Source organism: Ictidomys tridecemlineatus, chromosome 15 (assembly GCF_052094955.1).
Source record: "Ictidomys tridecemlineatus isolate mIctTri1 chromosome 15, mIctTri1.hap1, whole genome shotgun sequence".
NCBI classification, from domain to species: domain Eukaryota; kingdom Metazoa; phylum Chordata; class Mammalia; order Rodentia; family Sciuridae; genus Ictidomys; species Ictidomys tridecemlineatus.
The window spans coordinates 9,086,096-9,107,721 of record NC_135491.1 but is presented as its reverse complement, the minus strand read 5'-3'; the positions used below and the strand labels follow the sequence as shown (position 1 = coordinate 9,107,721).

General features: G+C 53.4%; 1 protein-coding gene across 17 annotated transcripts; it reads left to right on the top strand.

Moving 5' to 3' along the window:
• Window positions 1–7,897: 7,897 nt before the first annotated feature.
• Ccdc9 (coiled-coil domain containing 9) lies at window positions 7,898–21,596 on the top strand. 17 transcript variants are annotated; one of them, XM_078031790.1, is made up of 16 exons: window positions 7,900–8,181; window positions 9,852–9,929; window positions 10,076–10,180; window positions 11,680–11,781; window positions 11,963–11,995; window positions 12,164–12,211; window positions 13,794–13,877; window positions 13,953–14,126; window positions 15,755–15,936; window positions 18,083–18,129; window positions 18,242–18,377; window positions 18,713–18,806; window positions 18,875–19,265; window positions 19,598–19,690; window positions 20,694–20,743; window positions 21,080–21,188. In XM_078031790.1, the coding sequence occupies exons 2-16, from the start codon at window positions 9,915–9,917 to the stop codon at window positions 21,185–21,187; spliced, it is 1,662 nt and encodes a 553-aa protein (XP_077887916.1). In that variant the 5' UTR covers window positions 7,900–8,181; window positions 9,852–9,914; the 3' UTR covers window position 21,188. The 17 variants fall into 17 exon arrangements, with proteins under 17 accessions (XP_040135198.2, XP_077887916.1, XP_040135203.2 ...); XM_040279271.2 differs by lacking the exon at window positions 7,900–8,181 and adding exons at window positions 8,987–9,005; window positions 9,306–9,340 and having other exon boundaries at window positions 9,852–9,917; window positions 11,963–12,211; XM_040279265.2 differs by lacking the exon at window positions 7,900–8,181 and adding exons at window positions 8,991–9,005; window positions 9,306–9,340 and having other exon boundaries at window positions 11,963–12,211.
• The last annotated feature ends 30 nt before the right edge of the window (window positions 21,597–21,626 follow it).

Sequence of the window (21,626 nt, the reverse complement as noted above, 5' to 3'; positions counted from 1 at the left end):
CCTTAGCACCCCACGCTGTACCCAGCTTCCCCTGGCAAGGGCAGAGATGGGGGGGTGTTTGTGTGACTGTGACCCTGTTTGTGGCTGGAGAGTTTTCTGTAGGTCTGTGGTCAGTATGCTGAGTGTCAGGAAGTTGGTATATTAGAGTGGTGGCTGTGTCAGTGTACTGTTGTCTGTCACTTGGTTGTGTATGATGATGTGTGACATTTGTTACAGTGTTATATGTGTATTAAACTGCTGTGATGATGCAATTGTGTGTCAGTGTGCTGTTGCGTGATGTTCTGGTTGTCATATGAGCCTGATGGTGTAACAAGTGTGTTGTTCTGTGCAGTGTGCTGGTATATGTCACTATGATAATGTTTGTGTGGGGTTATATATGTGTCACAGCAACGTTGTGTGGTGGTGTGAAGATTTGTGAAGGTGTTGTCACCGTACTGTTGTGTTAATGTGGTTGTGTCTGTGTCTTCTGTGTGTTGGTGTGCTTGTGTTTGTGTCACTATGGTTGTGTCTGCAATGCTATATATCAGTGGGATTGTGTGTATATGTCCTCATGAGAGTGTGTGTGCTTCCAAAGCTAGGTGTACATAGGATTGTGTGTGTGCCAATGGAATTGTGCTGTGTTGTGTGAGATGGGACTGTGTGTGTGACATTCTGATTGTATCTGAAATGTGTGTCTGTGGGATTTTGTGTCACCGAATATATGTGCATCTCTACACAGCTATGTCTCAATGTCATTGTATGAACGTGTACATGTTGTGTGTGTGTGTAACGTTGCATCTCACTATAATTGTGTCCTTGTTGTGATTGTGAGTCACTAGTGTGTTTATCAGAACTGGTTGGGTGTGAGATCATAAGGGTGTCACTGTGCTTGTGTATCAGTGACATTGTGTGTCAGAGTGATATCGACAGTGAATTACGTCATTGAGATTGCATGTGCCTAGGCAAGGCTGTGTCACTGTGATTGTGGGTCTGGGTAGGGCTGTGTGTGCTGGGACTGTGTCTGTGTCACTGGGACGTTGTGTTGGTGTGACGCTGTGTGCGTGGTGTGATGCATGTTGCTGGGGCTGTCTGTGTGTGTCACAGTGTGTATCACTGTGATTGAGTGTGTGCGGACGGACGACCCTGCGTGTCCCTGGGACCGTGTGTGTGCGCGCCACTGTGATTGTGTGTCAGCGTGCTTCGCTGGGTGTCGGGGGAAGGTGCGCGTGTCTCCAGGCCTCCTGCCCGAGAACAGCGGCGCTGCTCTCTGATTGGCTGCGGCCTCGCCAGTGAGGAGCTGGGGAGCGCTGCGGTAACTTGGTAACTTGGTAACTGGCCCGCGCCGCGGGCTGGGGGCTGGGCGGGGCTCCGCCCTGCCCCGCCCGCCCCAGGCCCGCAGGGCGGGTCCCCGCCGGCGACCCCGGTCCCGAGCCCCGGCAGGCCCCTCCCCTCCGCGGTCTCCCCGCCTCATCCTCTGCACCTCTGTCCCCTACTTGGACTCCATCTTCCCGCACCTCCGAGTCTCTCCCTGCTTCCCGCAGCTCCGCCACTGGCTCGGTCTCGTCTGTTTTCTCCACGTCTCTCTGTGCGGGTCTCTTTGTCTCTGTCCCCTCCACCTCGGTCTCCTCCTGTCCCTGTCTCCAACTCTTCCTCTCCACCTGACTGTCCTGGGCTGGCTCTGCCTCAGCCTCCTCCTCCTAGTGCCCCTTCCTCGCTCTCTCCCTCATGTCTTTCTCTCCCTCTCTCCCTCCTTCCGCCCTCTCTCTCCCTGGACATCCCCTATGCCCAGAATTCACTTTTCATTCTATGGAGACAGCCAGGGGGTCATTTGTTTTTTCGTCCCTCCCGGCAGGGCCAGGCTTCTGGCAGCAAGTCTCATGCAGGGCAGACTTCTGAAGGGACTTCCCGCCCCGGTTCAGCACTGGAGCTTTATCTCTGGGCCCAGGCGGAGGCAGGGCGGCCCCGTGGCTTCCGGAGGCGCCCGGGCGGGATGAGCTCACTGCGAGTTGGCTAGGATTTCATCAGCTTCCTCTGCTGGAGCTGCCCCCGCTCCTCTCCCGGCTCCGGCCGCGCGGGCGAAATCCGCTGGGCGCCTGCTGCCCCCGAGCGGCGAAAGGTGGAAGCGCAGGCGCCTCTCAAAAAGCGCTCCTGGGCTCCGGAGGATTCGGCCAAGTTACGGAATCCGCACGTGGGGACCCCGCACATGGGGACCGTGTAATCTTCCCGAAGGGGCGGCCTTTGCGTGTGTGTGATGTTGGGGAGCGAACCCGGGCTCGAGAGTGCTCAGCACTGTGATCTGCCACTGGACTCCGCCCCCAGTGCAGAAATAGACTGTTTCAAATCCCATTTGAAATTGGGAATTTGGGGTCAGCGAAGCCGGCCTCCTAAGGTCACCCAGCTGGCCGACCAAGCCTCCTGGGCTGGAGTGGGGAAGAAAGGGTGCTTGTGCTCTCCAAGAGTCTGCGGTCATTTGTTTCTTTCTTTTCTTTTTTCTTTTGATCCTGGGGGTTGAACCCAGGGCACTTTACACCGGTTACACCCCCAGCCCTTTTTGTTTTACTTTGAGACAAGGTGTGCGCCATGGCGCCCCGCAGGGCATTTGTTCTTATTCCTTCAGTTTTTACCACCTCCCTGTGCCACCTGTCGTCCTGGGACTGACACTCTGGGGAAGACACAATGAGATGAACATAAGTATCAAAACGAAGAGAGTCTTCAAGTAGAAAGGGGAGCAGGGAAGGGCACGGGGAGTGTTGGGGCCTGGGTTGGGGATATTTGAATAAAGTCCGAAAGGAGGTGAGAACAGAATGCCCTGTGCAGTGTGAATAACAGGCGCAAAGGCCCTGGGGCCAGAGTGGTGTGTTCAGGAGTGAAGAGCTGCATTGAGGCGGGGGGGGGGGGGACACGAGCGGGGATGGGGTGGGAAGTCCGGTCAGAGCTGGCCTCTGAGTGCAGGAACCTAGGGGAGACTTCTGAGCCCAGGGACTCGAGCTGACTGCATTCCAACGGGCGCCCTCTGGCGGCCACGTGGGGAACAGCCTGAGGATGGGGAACAGGAGCCCGGGAGGAAGGCTGTCAAAACTCACGCTGGAAGTGGGGACTGGGAGCCGACACGTGGGATTAGATTTGGGACTTATTTCGGAGGCAGAGGGAAAAAGAGGAGTTTCCAGAACTCCACCTTTCCGTCCCAGCATCTAGCAAGATGTTTGAGAGACTCGTGATGGTCACACACCTACTGTGTGCCAGGGTCTTGGCCAATTAAATGACTTACATACATGATTTCATTAAGTCCAAATTGGTCGTAAGGACTTAATGAAGTCATGTATGTAAATCAGGAGGGAAAGGTGGAACACGTGCAGTAGGAGTCTGGATTTATTTAGAAATATTTGCAGCCCCAGGCTTTGAAGCCAAGGCCTTGTGCACGCTGGGCGAGCGCTCTACCACTGAGCTACATCTCCAGCCTTTGTACTTTTCTTTTGAGAAAGGTCTTGAACTTATGTTCTCCTGCCTCAGCCTCTTGAGTTGAGATTACAGGCATACATCACCATGCCTGACATAGATTTATTTTAAAAGTAGAGTCTATATGATTCGCTCAGCAGCTATTTGTGGATTAGATGGAGGATAGATAATAGCAATACTTGCAGATACATTTAGTGTGTGGCTGGCGCTGTTCTCAGCACATTATCTCATTTAATCCTCACATCACGCTTTTATTAGTGCTGTTTTGAACTTGGGGAAACCAAGACACAGAAAGGGTAAGTACTTTGTCCAGTCACTGTGCTACTAACAACTATAATATTTTATTACAGAAGCAGCGCAGTGAGCTCTGGAAGTCGGAAAGATCCATTTGGGTTCAATTCCCACATGGCTGGTGGCCTTGGGCAGCTAGTTCACTTAGCATCTCTCGCTGGTGATTTCCTGTCCTTTTATTGTTATTATTTTTTGTACTGTAGATGAAACTCAGGAGGGCTCAACCACTGAGGCACAACCCCAGCCATTTTTATTTTTTATTTTTATTTATTTATTTATTTTGAGACAGGGTCTCACTAAGTTGTTTAGGGACTGGCTAAATTGATGAGGCTGACTTCGAACTTGTGATCTTCCTGCGTCAGCCTCTGGAGCAGCTTGGATTAAAGGTGTGTGCCACCTCGCCCAGCCAGGCTCCTGCTCTGTTAAATGGGGATTAGAGGGACTGGGGGTGTGGCTCAGTGATAGGGCACACAGGAGCAAGTGTGAGTACCTAGATTCCATCGCTAGCACATCAAAATAAGTTAAATACAGTTAAAAAAAATGGGGATTTTAGGATGACTTGAGATAATGCCTGGGGCTGGGGATGTGGCTCAAGCGGTAGCGCGCTCGCCTTGCATGCGTGCGGCCCGGGTTCGATCCTCAGCACCACATACCAACAAAGATGTTGTGTCCGCGGAGAACTAAAAAATAAATATTAAAATTCTCTCTCTCACTCTTTTTTTTTTTTTTTTAAAGAAAAAGAGATAATGCCTGAAAGAAGAGTGAGCCCAGGGTGTGGAAGCTACTCACTAAATGATAGCAAAGATTTTCTTTAAGGGATTAAGATACAGCAGTGATCCCGCCCTGCAGGCCCTCAGTCTCCCTTCAGGTGAGCCGTAAAGTGTTCTGTGTGCTCTCTCCTTCCTTTCTTGTCCCAAGGCCAGGCTGGCATCACAAATTTCTTCCAACTGAGATGTCCCGATATTCACCTGGCTTTCGCTAGCTCTGTGCCCAAATGTCACCTCCTCAGAGAGGCCTTCTTGGACCGTCTGTCCCCTCGCCCTGACTTATCTTGTCCCTCAGCGCTCCTATTACATGTTTGTTTAGGTATTACCTTGTCTGTCTCCTGGAGAAGTGACTTCGACGGCCACAGGCGGGCAGATCAACAGGGGAGTGCGCGCACCGCCCTCTGGTGGCCAGTGGGAAAAACGTCTCCGCCCGCTTGCAAGACCTTCCTGTGCCTGTTTACAACTGGAAACTAAAGCTAGAGTTTAACTCCGCATTTTATTATGATGATTATTATTTGCACTACTAGGAGTTGGACCCAGGCCCTTGTGTCTCCTGGGGATGGGACTCTGGGTAAGTGCTCTTTAACTTACCTATATGCCCAGCCTTATTTATTGGTACTGGGGACTGACCCCAGGTGCCCCTTACCACTGAGCGATATCCGAAGACCTGTTTGTTTTTGAGACAGGGTCTTGCCAAGTTGGTGAGGGTCTAAACTTCTGAGGCTGGCCTCGAACTTGTGATCCAGTCATCTCAGCCTTCGGAGTTGCTGGGATTACAGGTGTGCACCACCATGCCTGGTTCAAGGAGTCTTATATTTATAAGGATTGGGGTCCATCCTCATAGCCTCTTTCTAACTTAATCACCTTTGTAAAGACTCTGTCTCCAAATAAAGTCACATTTTGAGGCTTTGGGGTTGGACATCAATATAGGAACCTCGGAATGTGACCTCATTTGGAGGCAGGGTCTTGGCAGATGTAATGGAGGCACGGATCTCAAGATGAGATCATGCTGGATTAGGACTGCCCGGAATCAATGTCTGGTGCTTTCATAAAAACAGAAACACAGAGAAGATGACCAGCGAAGGCAGGCAGAGGTAAGGGGCTACATCCCCAAGCCAAGGAATACCAAGAATTGCCAAAAGCCAGAGAGAGCATGCAAGACTCTCCTTCAGTGCCTCCAGAAGGCACCACCCTGGGGACATCTGAATTTCAGACATCTAGCCTCCCAAACTGGAGAGAATAAGTTTAAATCACCAGGCTGTGGTCATTTGTTACAGAAGGTAGTAGAAGAAGTTAGTAGAACCCCTCAGTTGCCTCAATGACACAAGAAGGGAACCTCAGTGAGCTTGATTTTCTATCTGTAAAATGGGATTACAGCCATGTGGCATCGACCCAGTCTATTTTCTGTTTTTTATTTTACTCATTTTTTGGGGGGTCGTTCTGGAGATTTAACTGAGAGGTACTTCACCATTGAGCTACATCTCCAGACCTGTTTCTAATCTTTTTTTTTTTTTTGGGGGGGGCAGATTGAGTAGGGGACTAGGCCACTGCACCACATCCCCAGCCCTGTTTTCTATTTTCTTTAGAGACAGGGTCTCACTGAGTTGCTTAGCACCTTCTAGTTGCTGGGGCTGGCTTTGAACTCAGTATCCTCCTGTCTCAGCCTCCCAAGCTGCTGGGATTACAGGCGTGTGCCACCATACCTGACCTGTTTTTAATTTTGAGACAGGTCTTGCTAAGTTGCTTAGGGCCTTGCTAAATTACTGTGGCTGACCTCGAACTTGCCATTCTCCTGCCTCAGCCTCCTGAGTCACTGGATTACAGATGTGTACCACCATTCTTTGTCCTTTATATACTTTTGGTCTTCTCCAGATAACTTATAATGCAATGCAAATGCTAAGGAAGTAGTTGCTAATCTGTATTGCCTAGGAAGTAATGAAGAAGTCTGCATGTTCAGTACAAACATAATTTTAGAAAAATGTTTCCTATCTGTGGTTGGTTGTATCCACAGATGTGGAACCTGCAGATACAAAGAGCTGATTGTATTTACATTTTTTTTTGGGGGGGATACTGGGGATTGAATTCAGGGACACTCGAGACAGGGTCTCACTGAGTTGCTTAGTGCTTTGCGTTTTTCTTCTTTTTTTCCCCCCTTTTGCTGAGGCTGGCTTTGAACTGGAGATCCTACTTTCTCAGCCTCTGAGCTGCTGGGATTACAGGCATGTGCCACGACACTTGGCTCTTGTATTTACTTTTTATTTTATAAAAAGGGAAGGAACTAATGATAAAGATACACTCATTCATTCATCATTTTTTTTCTACTTTTTTTGTGATGCTGGGATGGAACCCAGGACCTCTCAGGTGCCAGGAAAGTGCTTTGCTGCTTAACCACAGCCCCAGCTAGTTTCCAGATTTTTCGAACGAGTGGTTTCACAGAAGAAATATGAGAAGTTGACATTTGACTAAAGAGCTGAAGCAAGTGATGTAGTGAGCCTGGCAGGTAATTGGGCAATTATAAGAGGATTAAAGTGCATGTGTACAGAAGGTTTCCGAAGCTTGTTAACAGTAGCCATATAAAGGGCAAGAGATTACCATATATCCACTTTCCGTGATTCAAATCACAAAATAAAATGACTGGCACCTCAGGGAATCTGATCTGCATACCTGTAACTGTCATCAACTCCTGCGAAGGCATACCACAGCACTTACCACCATTCGTCTTAAGCTACTTATTATATCTAAATTTTGGTTTATGCAAGTAATCCCTTAAGTCTAGTCAATTCCAGATGGGGCTTCTTTGACTGTCTTCCTGTCTTTGGAATGCACCAACCTCACCAAACACAGAGAGCGACTTCTCGCATGCTATGTCCTCTGCCTGGGCAGCCAGCCTCTTTCTCCCTCAGACCTGTCCTCCTGACTTAGACACCAATCCTTGCTGTGAATTCATATTTACCCATGAGGGCCTTGTTCCTCATCTGGACTTCCCGTCCACATTTCCCCCAGCAGAGTCTAGCACTCATTGCTGATTTAGAGAATGAATGAGCGATTATAATGGATACACTTTTGTGTGTGTGTGTGTGTGTGTGTGTGTGTGTGTATGTGTATACACTAGGATTGAACCCAGGGGCGCTTTATCCCCAGACCTCTTTATTTTGAGACAGGGTCTCCATAAACTGCTGAAGCTGGCCTTGAACTTGTAATGCCTCAGTCTCCCGCTTCGCTGGGATGACAGACACGGGCCACCACGCCGCGACACCGGTTACACTAACTCCAGGGTTTCTTCCGCGGGGGTGGGGTGGGCCAAAGCCGGTGAGCCTTCCGGGAGTCCTAGCCTAGTGTCAGGCACCTGCTTATTGCAATCCGGAACCAGAGGGCGCGGGAGGAAACATCGTGAGCAGGAGAGGCCGGAGATCAAGGCTGGCATCTCCTTCTCTCTAACGAGCTAATCCAGGCAGAAGGAACTAGCTTCCCAGACACCCCTGGGACCACAGCCACTGGCTCCCACCTCCACCCGCGGGGGCGCGGCCTCTTTAAGGCTCCCGGAAACGGGCTGATAGTACCGGAAGTGACCCTCTTTATTTCCCCTCTTCACGTGGTGGGAGCGGGAAGTGACGAGCGCGGCCCGGGAGCTGCGGACGCGGAGGCCGACCGAGCCGAAGTCGCGGACGCCGCGGGGTCTCCGGGACAGGTGACCGGGGGAGGGGGCCGGGAGCGCGCCCGGAGAGGGCGGGGCCTGGAGCCCCACGTGAGGGGAGTCGGAGCACGCGCGGGCGGGGTAGCGAGCACTCGGCGGGGGCGGGGTCAGAGTACTCTGCGGGGGGCGGGGACAGGACGCCCACATGGGGAGTCCGAGGGGCGCTGGCGGGGCGGGACGTTAGTGTGTGGGCAGGGCCGGGGCGGGCCGGGCTGCGGGCGGACCTGCAGCTAGGGTGGGCAGCTGGCGGCGAACCCGAAGAGTTGTGCCGGGCTGGGGGCGGAGCCAAGTGTTGCCCGGAGAGCTGAGGGGCGGGACCGGGATGCGGGTCGAAAGTCCTGTGGGCGGGGCCAGGAAGTTTTCCCTCATCTGGAGTGGGTCCGGAACGTTGACCGGGAAGTCAGGGGCGGGCCCGGAGGCTGACGCCAGATCCAGGGCGGGGTTCTAAGGTGGAGGGTGCCCGGGGGGCGGGGCCGGAGGGCGGGCGGAGAATGCTTGGGGTAGGAACCAGAAAGTTTTGCCTAAGCCAGGGGCGCGACCAGAGCACTGGCGGGGGAAGCCCTGAGCGGAGCTCGAACCTTGGTTGGGGAAGCCGGGGGCGTGGCCAAGCCTGACGCGCGCGTCAGGGGCGGGGCCAGGAGGTTGACCGGGCAGGACGGAGGCGGGGCCATAGCGTTGGGTGGGAAAACTGGGGGCCGAGCCGGGAAAATAACGCGAGAGGCGGGGGCGGGTTCAGGCTGTTGCCAGAGGAGGTAGGGGGCGGGGCCGAGGAGTAGGCTGGGAAGTCGGAAGCCGGGCCAGATTAAGGGCGCGAGAATGTGGGTCGGGCCAGAAGTCTAGCGGGAAAGGCGGGGCCGGAAAGTTTTGCCCTGCCCCGGGGCTGGGCCAGAGGGCTGTCAGGGGCGGGGCCGTGGTGTTCGCAGCCTGTTGGGGGCCGGAACTTTTCCCTGGGAAGCCGCGGGTGGGCGTGGGAAGCTCTGTCCTGGCTGGAGCGAGCATGCACCGGAGAGGTGAAGCCCAATCCGGAAGCCTCCCCAGTGGGCACCGGAACCCGTTATCAGAATAGTTTCTGGTTAGATAATGAGTCGACCATTTTGACCATTTTACGTTTTTTTCAGGATGCTGGGAGCGGGCCTAGGGCTTTCCTTGGGAGGTATGGGATTATGTTCTCTGAAGAGTTGGAACGGTTTGCGATTAGGGCATGTTTTTGAAACTTACCTGCGAAGCTAGAATGTACACTGGGATGTGAGTGGCACCAGAATGAACACAGGGAAGTGGCCCTAGAACTTTCTTGTGCAGGTTGGAGAAGGGATGTAGCTAAAACTCAGACTTTTGAGTTTTGTCTGGGCCAAAACTCCCACTACAGGTTGTGGAGGCTGGGCTAGAATCTTCAGTTTGGAAGGAAGCTAGAGGGTTAAGCCAGAACTTCCAAGGAGGGTCTGATTAAAAAGTTTTCATGAAAAATCGGTAGGTCTAAAACCGAAGGGATGCAGCCAAGTAAGGGATGCAGCCAAGACTTGAGCAAAATAGAAATGAAGTCCTTAATTCTCTTGGGGTATGGGTATTATTTTGTGTGCATGTCTGTGTGAGGAGCCCCCTATATAGAGAACAAAGTAGATTGGGAGTGCCTTTCATCTTAGTCATGCTGTTTCCTCTGTGTTCAGGAACCCCTAGTGCTGCTTCCAGATTCTGTGGTGGTTGCTGGGATCCTAGCCACAGCTGGTGAAATGGTGAGACCAGAAGTGGGTACTCCGGAATCTGAGCTTTGGGGAAGGGGCTTGGGAGAATGGGATCCAGGGGTTAGACCTGCAGACCCCAGACTGAATTTTCAGGCCCTGGGGTACCTAGAGGGTTTTCTTTCCACCCATCAGCTGCCTTCCTGTTTCAGGCAGCCACCCTGGATCTGAAATCAAAGGAGGAGAAGGATGCTGAGCTGGACAAGAGGATTGAGGCTCTTCGGAGGAAGAATGAGGCCCTCATCCGGCGCTACCAGGTGCCCTAGCCCTGCCCTGGGAGACCCCATCCCCTCTCCTCCCCGCAGTGAGTTTTTCTCACCTCTCCCTTCTTTGAAACCTTTTCATGGCTTCCCATCACTCTCAGGATGAAAGCCAAAGGCCTTAGTTAGGCATTCCTTCCTTCATTTCTGTCATTCATTCATTCATTGCAAATACTCACCCAGGTCTTTACAGCTCCAACCCTTTTGTTGAGTGGTGCTGGGGCTGACACCAAGACAGCTTCAGGTCTGTCCTTTCAGGGCTCACAGTTCAGTCAGGGAGAAAGCCCTGTCCCCAGTTGGTGATGAAACAGGCTGGGCAAGGTGATGAGGGAATTCAGAGGTTTGTAGGACTCTAGGGAGGGCTCCTGATTCAGCCTGGGGGACATTAGGGAGGGTTTCCTGGAAGAGGGGGCTGCAGAGGCCTGAAGGGTTATTAGACATTAGCCAGTTGAAAAGGAGAAGGGCTTGTGTTTCAGGCAGAGGGAACAGTTTGGGCAAATATTTGGACTTGAGAGAGCTTGGAGCTTAAAGCTGCATGGTCAGTTAGGGAGTATTGATCTAGAGAGGTCAGCAGGAGCCAGGTCATGTAAGGCCCTAAATGCCACCAAGCTGAGAGTTTGAACTTTTCTCCTGAGGGCACTGGGGCAGGAGTGGGACTCTGGCTTTTTAGAGAAGTTTCTCTGGCTGCTGTGAGTTAGTGGAGGGGCAGAGGTGAGAGAAGCCAGAGATTGAGAAGGAAGGTGGGGCAGGAGCTCTAGTGGGAGAGGAGGTGCCTGGCCCAGAACTGTGGTTGAGGGACTTTGTGACTGAGGACAGTAGAAGGCTGGGGGAGAAAGGGAGGATCCAGAACAAGGCCCAAGAGTAGGCAGTGAGGTTTTCCTGGATGTGGGACCTGGGAGGAGCAGTGGACCTCATTTATTCATTCTTCATGTGTCCATTTGTTAAAAAATACTAAGTTTTGGCATGTGTCAGGCAGTGTTCTAGACTTGGGATATGCATCCTGTTCCCTGGTGAACAGGGGAGGAGAAGAGGAAGAATGGTGGGGAACTGATTTCTGCAGGGGTTCCGGGACTGCCTTTTTGAGAGGAGGCATTTGAGTAGAGACTGAGGAATTGGGGGAGTGAGGGACTCTGGGAAAGCTGGCAGGGGGGCCAGCTGGTGCAAAGGCTGTGAGGCAGATCTTGACCTCGTATGTTCTAGAAACAGAATGGTAGGGCAAAAGGGGATGGAGAGAGACAAGGCCAAGCATGGGAGGGGATACTGGGGCCCACAGACTGAGGAAGCCTCTGTTCCTTGCTCAGAGGTAGGCATCATGAGAGGTCCTAGAGGGGAATACGACAGGGTCTGAGAGATGATGTTGAAAGGGACCAGCTTTCTTGTTTAGAGCTTTGGAGGGAGGGCTGGGACTAAGATGCAGAGGAATTCAAGAGGCTATGGGAGTCCAGCAGTTGAACAGGGCCCCTGACATTTCTTCCGCCCTGCATGTTTGTGCCCAGGAGATTGAGGAGGATCGTAAAAAAGCTGAACTCGAGGGTGTAGCAGTGACAGCCCCTCGGAAGGGCCGCTCAGTGGAGAAGGAGAATGTGGCGGTTGAGGTGGTGAGCTTGTCACCAGTGTGGAGGGCTCCTGAGGATGGCGGGGAGAGGGTTGGGGCCTGGGATGAGAAACTCCCCAGCTGCTCCAGACCCACGGGTGGCTTGTACCTATTGTCCCCTCTGGGCCTGGTGTGTCCCAGTCTCCCTGTCCAGTGACTGTACTTTCCCCTCCTCCCTCTTCCAGGAGAAGAGCATGGGTCCCTCACGGAGGTCTCCTGGGACCCCTCGGCCCCCAGGGGTCAGCAGGGGCGGGCGGCCCCCTCCCCAGCAGGGAGGCCGGGCAGGCTTGGGCCGGGCATCCCGCAACTGGGACGACAGTTCTGGGGAGCCGCCTCGAGGAGGAGCTGGGGGCCGGGGCCGAAGGGGCCGGGGCCGGGGGTCTCCTCATCTCCCAGGAGCCGGAGACACCTCCACCTCGGACCGCAAATCCAAGGTAGGAACCAGGCAGGTGGGACGCTTTTGCCGTCCTCAATCTGTTTTCTTTGTCATCTTGTTTCTTTCCATTCCTTCTCTCAGGGCTGTTTCCCCTTCTCCATGCTCCACCCTCAGCCCCTGCACCTGTGCGCTCTACAGGGCGGTCGTCCGCCTCTCCCTGCCTCCCCTCGCCCTCACCCTACTTGTTTCTCCCCATCTCTTTTTCTTCTTTCTGGTGCTGTCTGGGGGCTGCTCTTGTCTGGTGGCTGATGTGCCCAGGCTATTCCGGGTTTTCTGTGTCTGTTCCAGTGGTGGGATTCGAGCGTGGGGTATGATCTTCCTGGCACGCAGGTGGGCTGGTGGACGTGTCTAGCTTAACGGCTCACAGCTTGCCTGGATGTGGTACAACCTGGTTCTGTTAGTTACTTGTCCTTGGCTGCTCACTTCCTTCCTTCTGTGAACTTGATTCTCTCTCACGTAGGAATCATGTTTAGATTTAAAGGTTACTATAAGTTGCTGGGTGCACTGGTACATACCTGTAATCCCAGTGGCTTGGAGGCTGAGGTCAGAGGATCACGTGTTCAGAGTCAGCCTAAGCAACCTATCGAGCTGTCCTAAGCACTTTTTTTCATATCCTATTAGTACTTACACACTTAGCCACATGTCGCTACAAAGACCGGAAATGAAAAGGTCATCTCCAGCTGTTTTGTTCTTACCTAAAATTTTAGTACTGTGGAAGAACAGAATGGGCTGGGAGGTTACTAGTTACTATTATCATGACCATCATTATTATTGTGGCAGTTAGGGTGTGGGGATCCCCAGCACTCTTGACACCAAACTGCCAGTTTCAGTGATTTGCTGGAAAGACTCACAAGGCTCAGAGTATAATTGGACTCAGGCTCAAATTTATTGCTGTTTTTTTTTTTTTGGGGGGGGTACTGGGGATTGAACTCAGGGGCACTCAGCTACACCACTGAGCACATCCCTAGCCCTATTTTGTATTTTATTTAGAGACAGAGTCTTACCTGCGTGCCACTCACCGAGTGCCTTGCTTTTTGCTGAGGCTGAGTGGCACGTAGGTAAGACTCTGTCTTTGAACTCGCGATCCTCCTGCTTCTGTCTTCAGAGCCACTGGGGTTATAGGCGTGCACCTCTGCACCTGGCTATTGCTGTTTTGACACAAAGCAAAAGCCAGGGGAGGAGGTGCATGGGTGAGGTCTGGAGGCAGCCATGTTCCCTATGGAGTTAGGGTGCATTGAATTGTGACGACGTCTGTCTACCAAGGATGCTAAGGAGACACTCAGTGCCCTGGCCTCTTGGAGGCTGGGGCTCCCTGCACACTGTCTCTTCCAGAATCCCAGACTCACAGGAGATGGGCAGGGGCTGCAGCATCTCCCATACTGTTGGCAGAGTCCAGACCCATTGAGCCACCCTCACTGGTTACAGTTGACTGGGAACACACATAGAATGATTCCCAGATGCCAGCCAGGTGCTATGCCACCTGCCTGTGCCAGGAGAGCAGGCCAGGTGCTGTGCCACACTTTTCTGTACAGCTATAGCAGTTCTTCCTGATGCTGGATGTCTTGACCCCGTATCCCCAGGAGTGGGAGGAGCGGCGGAGACAGAACATTGAGAAGATGAATGAGGAGATGGAGAAGATTGCTGAGTACGAGCGCAACCAGCGGGTCAGTACCACAGGCTCCCAAGCGAGCACTGCTGCCTGATTCCTGGGAGCCAGCCAACCCTGCCTCTGCCTGTAGGAAGGGGTGCTGGAGCCCAACCCAGTGCGGAACTTCCTGGATGACCCCCGGCGACGCAGCGGGCCCCTGGAGGAGCCAGAGCGGGACCGCCGGGAGGGTAGCCGTCGACATGGGCGCAACTGGGGGGGCCCTGACTTTGAGAGGGTGCGCTGTGGCTTGGAGCACGAGCGGCAGGTGAGTGCTGGTAGCTGGGTCCTTGCACTGCTCTTTGGGCTGAGTACAGATGTGCACCAGGCATGTTGGGAACCAGGATAGGTCAAGACTCTCTTTTTGGGCTGGGATCATTGTTTACGTTTTTAAGGATTTGTGTCATGCTTTCTTTTTTTTCCTTTTTCTTTTTTTTTTTTTTTTTTTTTTGGTACTGGGCATTGAACCCAGGGACACTCAACCACTGAGCCACATCCCCAGCCCTTTTTTATATTTTATTTAGAGACAGAGTCTTGCTGAGTTGCTTAGGGCATTGCTAAATTGCTGAGGCTGTCCTGGAACTTGAGATCCTCCTGCCTCAGCCTCCTGAGGGGCTGGGATTATAGGCGTGCACCACTGTGCCGGTTCTCAAGGCAAGCACTCTACCAACTGAGCTATATCCCCACCTACCCCCAGCTCTCTTTTTTTATTTGTTTATTATTATTTTTTAAAAATATTTTTATTAGTTGTTGATGGATCTTTATTTTATTTACTTATTTATTTATATGTGGTGCTAAGAATTGAACCCAGTCCCTCACACATGCTAGGCAAGCGCTCTCCCACTGAGCCCCAGCCCCAGCCCTTTTATTTCTTATTTTGAAACAGGATCTTACTAAGTTGCTGAGGGCCTTGATAATTTGTTGAGGCTGGTCTTGAACTTGTGCCTCTGCTGCCTCAGCCTCCCCAGCTGTTGGGATTATAGGCCTGCACCACTGCACCCAGCATGTTTTTCTTATTAGGGCCAGTTTCCCCTTATTCTTTTTTTTTTTTTTTTTTTTTTGCGGGGGGTGGTGGTGGTTACCAAGGATTGAACTCAGGGGCACTCGAGCAGTGAGCCCCATCTCCAGCCCTATTTGTATTTTATTTAGAGACAGGGTCTCACTGAGTTGCTTAGTGCCTCACTTTTGCTGAAGCTGGCTTTGAACTCACCATCCTCCTGCCTCAGCCTTCTGAGCGGCTGGATCCCCTTATTCTTGATGATGTGGCATTTATAAGGCTCTGTCGACACATCATGCTAGGTGAAGGGTGAAGGGTGGGGATGTGACCAGAGAGGGGAGAATCAATTCCTCGTATTTACACCTCGACAGTATTGGTGGCTTTGCCAGTCTCACATGGCTCAGCTTATAGAGTTAGGTTATAGGGTTCATGTGTGTTTTGGGGTTTTCTCTGATTCCGACATCAGTGTTGTTTACTGGGCACCTACTGGGTAGAAGCACTGCTCTATTTCATTTGTCTTCAAGGTGCTGAGGATGAATCTGAGGCCTCACACCAGCTAGGCAGGTGCTGTATGACTGAGCCTCTCTCCTAGCCCAGGCACCACTTTAGATGCTGAGATGAGTTTTAATGCAAACATAGGCCCTGATAACTTGACAGCGATGGGAACCAGCCAGATGGAAATTTGGTTAGAGGCCAGGCGGCAACAAATGTTGCCACCAGAGGAGCCCAGCAAGGTGACGATGGGGGATGCTGTTTAAAGAAGAGATGGGAGCGCCTCTTTGAGTCTGCCTGAGCTGTTGTACTGCTGCTTTGTCACCTTGAACCAGTGACCCCACCTCTGAGTTCAGTGGGGAGGGAAAGGGAGAGGAATAGACCCTGACTGCCTGTGGCTGGGGCAGGGCCGCCGGGCTGGCCCAGGCTGTGCTGGCGACATGACGCTGTCCATGACGGGCCGGGAGCGGTCAGAGTACCTGCGCTGGAAACAGGAGAGGGAGAAGATTGACCAGGAGCGACTACAGCGACACCGCAAGCCCACCGGCCAGTGGCGGCGGGAGTGGGATGCTGAGAAGACCGATGGCATGTGAGTCTGCGCCCTGTTTGCCTGCCCTGGGCTGTTGCCCCTCCTTGCCCTGACCTCTGCCTCCGATGCTTCTCTGTTTCCTCACCTGGGCTGTTAGTGATGAATGCTGTCGTTTGTCAGGTCTCCTTGGCACACGAGAGCCTTCAGGGCCACCCTGCTCAACTGGTCCAGGTTCGATGTGAGCCTGTGGGTGCCCTGGGGCTCAGCTCCAGATCAGGTGTAGCTCAGGTGTGCCGAGACAAAATCCTTTTTTTTCTTTAAGTGAGAGCCAGCATTAAAGGTGTGATTTGTACAAACATGTAATTTCCATTATTCGGGAAGCTCAGGCAGGAGGAGCCTGAGTTGGAGGCCAGCCTGGGCCACCTAGTGAGACCCTGTCTCAAAAAATAAAAAGGGCTGGGAACGTAGGTTAGTGGTAGAGTGCTTGTCTAGGACACACGAGCCGTGGGTTCCATCCTCAGAACGCCCCCCCCCAAAAAAAAAAGAAGATATAGATCTATGGAAACTTCTGGTGTAGTCCAGTAGAGCAAAGCACAGAGCATGGGATAAACCCGGAGGTTGCTGATCTTTAAAGAATACCATTCCTCACCTCTTCAAGAACTTTCTGCTTGGCTCTGGAAGTTGGTCCACATGACAGTGACATAGTGATGCTCTGGCTTTAAGTTTGAACACACTCCGTATGTGTTCATTCTGGGGTGTGGGCAGAGGGCAGCAGCTGCCCGGGGAGACAGATGTCCTAGTGTTGGCAGTCAGACAGGTGACAGAGACCCTTCTTCATTGTTAGCCGGCAGGGAAGCAAGCTCTGCCCCTCCAGTGGGTGTTGCGGGATGGCTTTGAGGCTTAGGGTGTGGATGTAAATTTTATTTTTGAGGTGCTGTGGCCTGGAGCATGTTAGGCAAACACCTTAAACCGAGCTACCTCCTGACCCTAGGGATGTAAATTCTAAGGTCACCTGGGCATGAAAGACCTTTCTGGTCGCCCCTCTGTCCTCTCATCTTGCAGCTTCCCTCTGTCCCACTGACCTGTCCCCAAGCAGCACACATCCTTGCATCAGGCCTGACTCTGTCCTCCTCTGGGCTCAGAAAACATCCACCTTAAAGCGTCATTGTCATTGTCATGAGGACCAACTTCCATGGCCAGGCAGAACGTTCTGGAAAAGCCCACGAATGACAGTCTGATGCTCTGTCCTTTGCTGCATTGGAAGTTTTCATTCACCTATAATGTTGTTTTGTTGGCTTTGGTTAAAGAAAAAGAGGACTTTGTCTGTTTGCTTAGTGGTTATGAACATTATTATTATTAATTTTATTGGATCATGAGTCAAGCTTTCGCAAGTGTGAGCATTATTTAGGTATTTTAGCTTATCCTTCTAAGGGATAGGTAACTGGGCTTTTAGGGAGACATTCTCAGGTTTAAGAAAGGAAAAATAATTATTTTTGTGTGTGTCCCCAAAGCAGTCTACAACAGGTGTAATGAACACACTTGCAGTGATTTTATCAGATGCTTATCAAGGCCCCCCTGCGTGACATGGAAGGTTCTAGGTGACAGGGATCTAGCAATGAATAAAATGTTTCTGCCACTAGACTTGGAGTCCTGTGGGCAAGATGGGAGGGGGGTAAATCTGATTTCGGGTCATAAAGAATAATGAAGCAGAGGAAGGAGAACATGAACGGGAGTTTTTATTTTAGTTTTAGATAACACGTAATAATACGTTCCTGTAGGTGGGGTTCAGGAAAATCTCTGTCTCTAGAGCTAAGGCCTGAAGGAGGTCCAGAGAGTGAGCAACAGGTGTAAAGGCCTGAGGCAGGAGCCAGGAGTGCTTGGAAAACCTGCTTTGTTGGCCAGGTGAGAAAGAGAGAGTGTGACAGGAAGTGAGGTTCAGACAGGTAGCTGGCGATCATTATTTTGTGGGGGTCTGTTGAGACCCATTGGTATTTTTATCTGGGGGGCCAAATTCTCAATTTTTTTCTTTCTGTGGTTATCAGTAGGATGTCAGGTTGCCTCATGCATCATCTGATCCTGTCCTCTTCCTAGTGACCCTTTCTGGTTGCCCCTCTGTCCTCTCATCTGATTTCTGACCCTGGCCTCCAGCACTCCCCCTGCTTCCTCATTCCTGCACCCCTCTGCTCATCCCTGCTCTCTTTCCCAGGTTCAAGGATGGCCCAACCCCTGCCCATGAACTGTCCCACCGCTATGGTGAGTGGTGTTCTTGGACCGGCCAAGACAGTGGCTGTCCTGGGGGTTGGGTGGGAAGTAGTTTGCGCTGTCCCGCCTTCCCTGCCTTCTTCAGGTTCTGTTTCTGTTGCAGATGAACAGACCTGGGCCCGGCCTCCCAAACCCCCCACTTTTGGGGAGTTCCTGTCACAGCGTAAAGCTGAGGTCAGCAGCCGCAGAAGGAGAAAGAGCAGCCGACCCCAGGCCAAGGCAGTGCCCCGAGCCTACAGGTGGGGACACCTCTTCCCGCAGCATGTACACATCTCTGGGGGGTCCTTTTTTCCTTGGACTTGGGTGGGGCTGTGTCTTGGCCTCATCTATCTCTAAGGTGCTTGGTTTGGCGTCTGGGGTCTGGATCTTGGCTTCACCATTCATCTGTCCTCTCCTTTGCATTCATCTCTGCTGCCACCTGGTTCCCCTTCATTTCTCCTGTTCCCTGATGGTTGGGGACACACATCCACCATTCCTTTCTCAGTGCTCTCTGGACAGCTCTGCTCTGGGGAGGAGTGGGCAGTTGGAAGTCCCTTCCTCTTGTCCACTTGAGGCCTTACCCCTTTCCTTCTAGTGACCATGATGACCGCTGGGAGACAAAAGAGGAGGCAGTGTCCTCAGCCCCTGAGGCCCCACAGCCCCCGTCCCAGGAGGAGACACCCATACAGGTAAGGCAGGGCAGGGGGTGTGGGTCTCGGGGCCACGTCCTTTCCCTGACCCTCTGTGTTCCCTTCAGCCTCCGGAGCCACCTGCTCCTGCCCACCGGCCTCCTGAGGATGAGGGGGAGGATGAGGAAGATGAAGAATGGGAGGATGTGAGTGAGGATGTGACTGAGGACGAGGAGGAGGACGAGGAGGAGGAAATTGAGGACGAGGGCACTGAGGAGCAGGAGGAAGAGCCAGCCCATGAGCACCAACCCCAAGAGGCCGAGCCCTCCGGTGGTGCCCCCAGCGAGCAGGCCGAGGAGGCAGCACCTTCCAGGGCTGAGGATCCACTTCCCCAGGCGCCTGCCACGCCTTCCACCCCCTTCTCACCACCTGGTGGCCACCAGCCTGTGTCAGATTGGGGTGAGGAGATGGAGCAGAATTCTCCCCGGACCACCCACCCGGCTGGTGCCCTCTCTCCGGGTGAGGCCTGGCCTTTTGGGAATGCATGAAGCCATCTGCCTGTGTGTGCGCACAGGGGTGTGATGGGCCTGGGGACCCCGTGCCCATGGTGCTGGCTGCTGGGGAGGGCAGTCCGGGCCCCCTCTGTGCTGTCATGCCCCTGTCTCTAGAGTACCCACTCCCAGACTTCCCCAGGTCCTCCAGAGCCCCTCCTCAATAAAGAACTCACATCCTCAAATGACATTCCCCTAAGTGTGTCCTTAAGGCCCCTCTAACTCCCCTTGGGCCTCTTCTCTCCGGGTGGGGAGATGTTTGGAGGGAGAGGGGGCTTGACTGGGCCTCCCCTTCTCCAGGAGGTGACCAGCCGGCCTCTGCCTCCCTGGAGAGTGGGCACAGTCTCCCCGGAGCCCAGAAAGCTGAAGAGGAGGGGTCTGAGGCAACACCAGGTGGGGGTGTGCATGCAGTGGGGGAGGTGGCGTGGCCTGCCTTCCCCTCTGGGTGGCCAGGGAAGGGCTTGCGGTGGAGCTGTGTGGCAGCAGTGGGGCCTGGGTGTGAGGTTAGAATGCCACCTCTGGGGTGAGCCTGAACACGGCTGGGGTTGAGGAGGGCTTTAGGGCCACAGGGATGGTCCAGCAGGGGAGACAGCAGCAGGGGATTAGGATTCACAAGAATTTAGGAGTTAGAGGTCAACTCCAGACTTAAGGAAAGCAGTGGAAAAGTAATGAGGTGGATTGACTCTCTAGAAGAGGACCTAAAGGCAGGATTCAGAATTTAAACTTGGCCCTAAATGTTGAAATAAGAGTTGGGGGCGGGAGGTGTAGCTCAGTGGTTCTGGGCTTATTTTACTTGCAAGAAGTAAAAACGACAGTGGGACAGAGTATAGGATTTATCTGTGAGTGGGATTATAGGGTTTGGGGGTGCAACCCTGTGGTAGAAATTAGAATAGGGCCCAATTCGAGTTTGGCCCCTGCAGAGTGGGAGCAAGAGGCTGAACCCCTTCTCTCCATCATTTAGTGGGAGCCATTTTGAACCAGTGATAGTGTCCCTCTCCCCAGTGGAGTTGGATTAGGATTTGGGCCACAGCCAAGGAGGGACCGGTTAGAATGCTGGATGGTGGGGATGTAAGGGAATGGAGGGCTGGTCCCCTGGGGCTTGCTTGATGGAGGTTGCTTAGGGATGGGGATGGGGCTGAGCTGAGCTATCTTTGGTCACGTGTTATCTGGATCACCCTGATCTCATGCCAGCATTTCCCTCTTGTAGACAGGGTATATGCTGCCTCATGGGTCCACTGAAGATTAAGACTTCCTTGGCCCCTAAACCGCTTAGTGCCCTGGCTGCAGCCAGGCTGGATTGGGATGAGGGGCAGGGCCAGATGGGGGAGGGTGGCCCCGGAACTAGGGAAAGGCAGGGAGTCTCTTTCCCTCTGTTGACAACCCCTTCTCTCCCCAGAGGTGGGCCCCGAGGGCCAGGAGACGGCGGAGATCACAGACTTCCAGAGGGTGCGTTTCTGCAAGGTGGTAGCGGCCGCTCCACCCCCAGGGGCCGCCCGCTGACCGCATCCGCTGTACCTGGCATCGGTCCTCTGCACTAACCTCCCACCGCCTCGCTCCTCTGCTTCTGCCACACTCCCGCCAGGAGAGGGTTAAATGCAAGGGGGAGGAGCCAGGGTCACTGTAGAGGGCGGGGCCAGGGCAGTAGTGTAAATTTGGTGAGGATTCTGTCCAGGCCCTACCCATGGGGGACACCGTGGGAAGGCCGAGACGCCTCCGAGTTAGCGCCCCCAGGAGGCCGTGCGGGCTAGGTGCCAGCCTCCTGGTCAAATTTCCCGTCTCCAGGAGCCTACATCTGGGGCTTGGCAAGTCGCCGGTGACTCCTCCGCAGGACTTCAATCTCTAGGGCGCCGGCCCGTCTCTATTAAACGCAGTGCTTCCGCTGACCTTTGAACTGCATTTGTGGTCGGGACAGGCTGGGTTGCTCTGCTTGGCGGGCTTTTCTCTGGCGGAAGAGGCGGGATAAAGGGGTCTTCCTTCTCCCCCCCTGATTCGTCTTCCCTCCCCTCCCGCAGGCCTCCCTGAATTCCTGAAGACGCTGCTGGGAGGGGACTGAAGCTTCCCCGCCTTGATGGGGAGGGGGCGGCAGGAGGGGTTCTCTCCTCGGAGCCCCTGGGACCCCACGGCTGTAGGGCGAGAAGGGAACTGAGGGTGGTGGCGGAGTTGCTGGGGGAGGGAGCGACCGGGTGAGGGCGAGGTCGGAGACTCGGGGGTGAGGTTAGCCTCAGAACACCTGAAAGGGCAGTAGGTGGCCGCTGTCTAGGGGCAGGTGGGGGTGCCAGGCAGGGCCCCGCGTCTGGAGGAGTTCGGGTGTGTGCGGGGTGAGCATGTG

What these genes read in the sequence shown, in the direction of transcription:
- Ccdc9 (XM_040279264.2), top strand. An exon ending in TGAACTGTCCCACCGCTATG is followed by an intron (nt 18,130 to 18,241) that starts GTGAGTGGTGTT and finishes TTTCTGTTGCAG; the next exon opens with ATGAACAGACCTGGGCCCGG. An exon ending in GGCTGGTGCCCTCTCTCCGG is followed by an intron (nt 19,266 to 19,597) that starts GTGAGGCCTGGC and finishes CCCCTTCTCCAG; the next exon opens with GAGGTGACCAGCCGGCCTCT.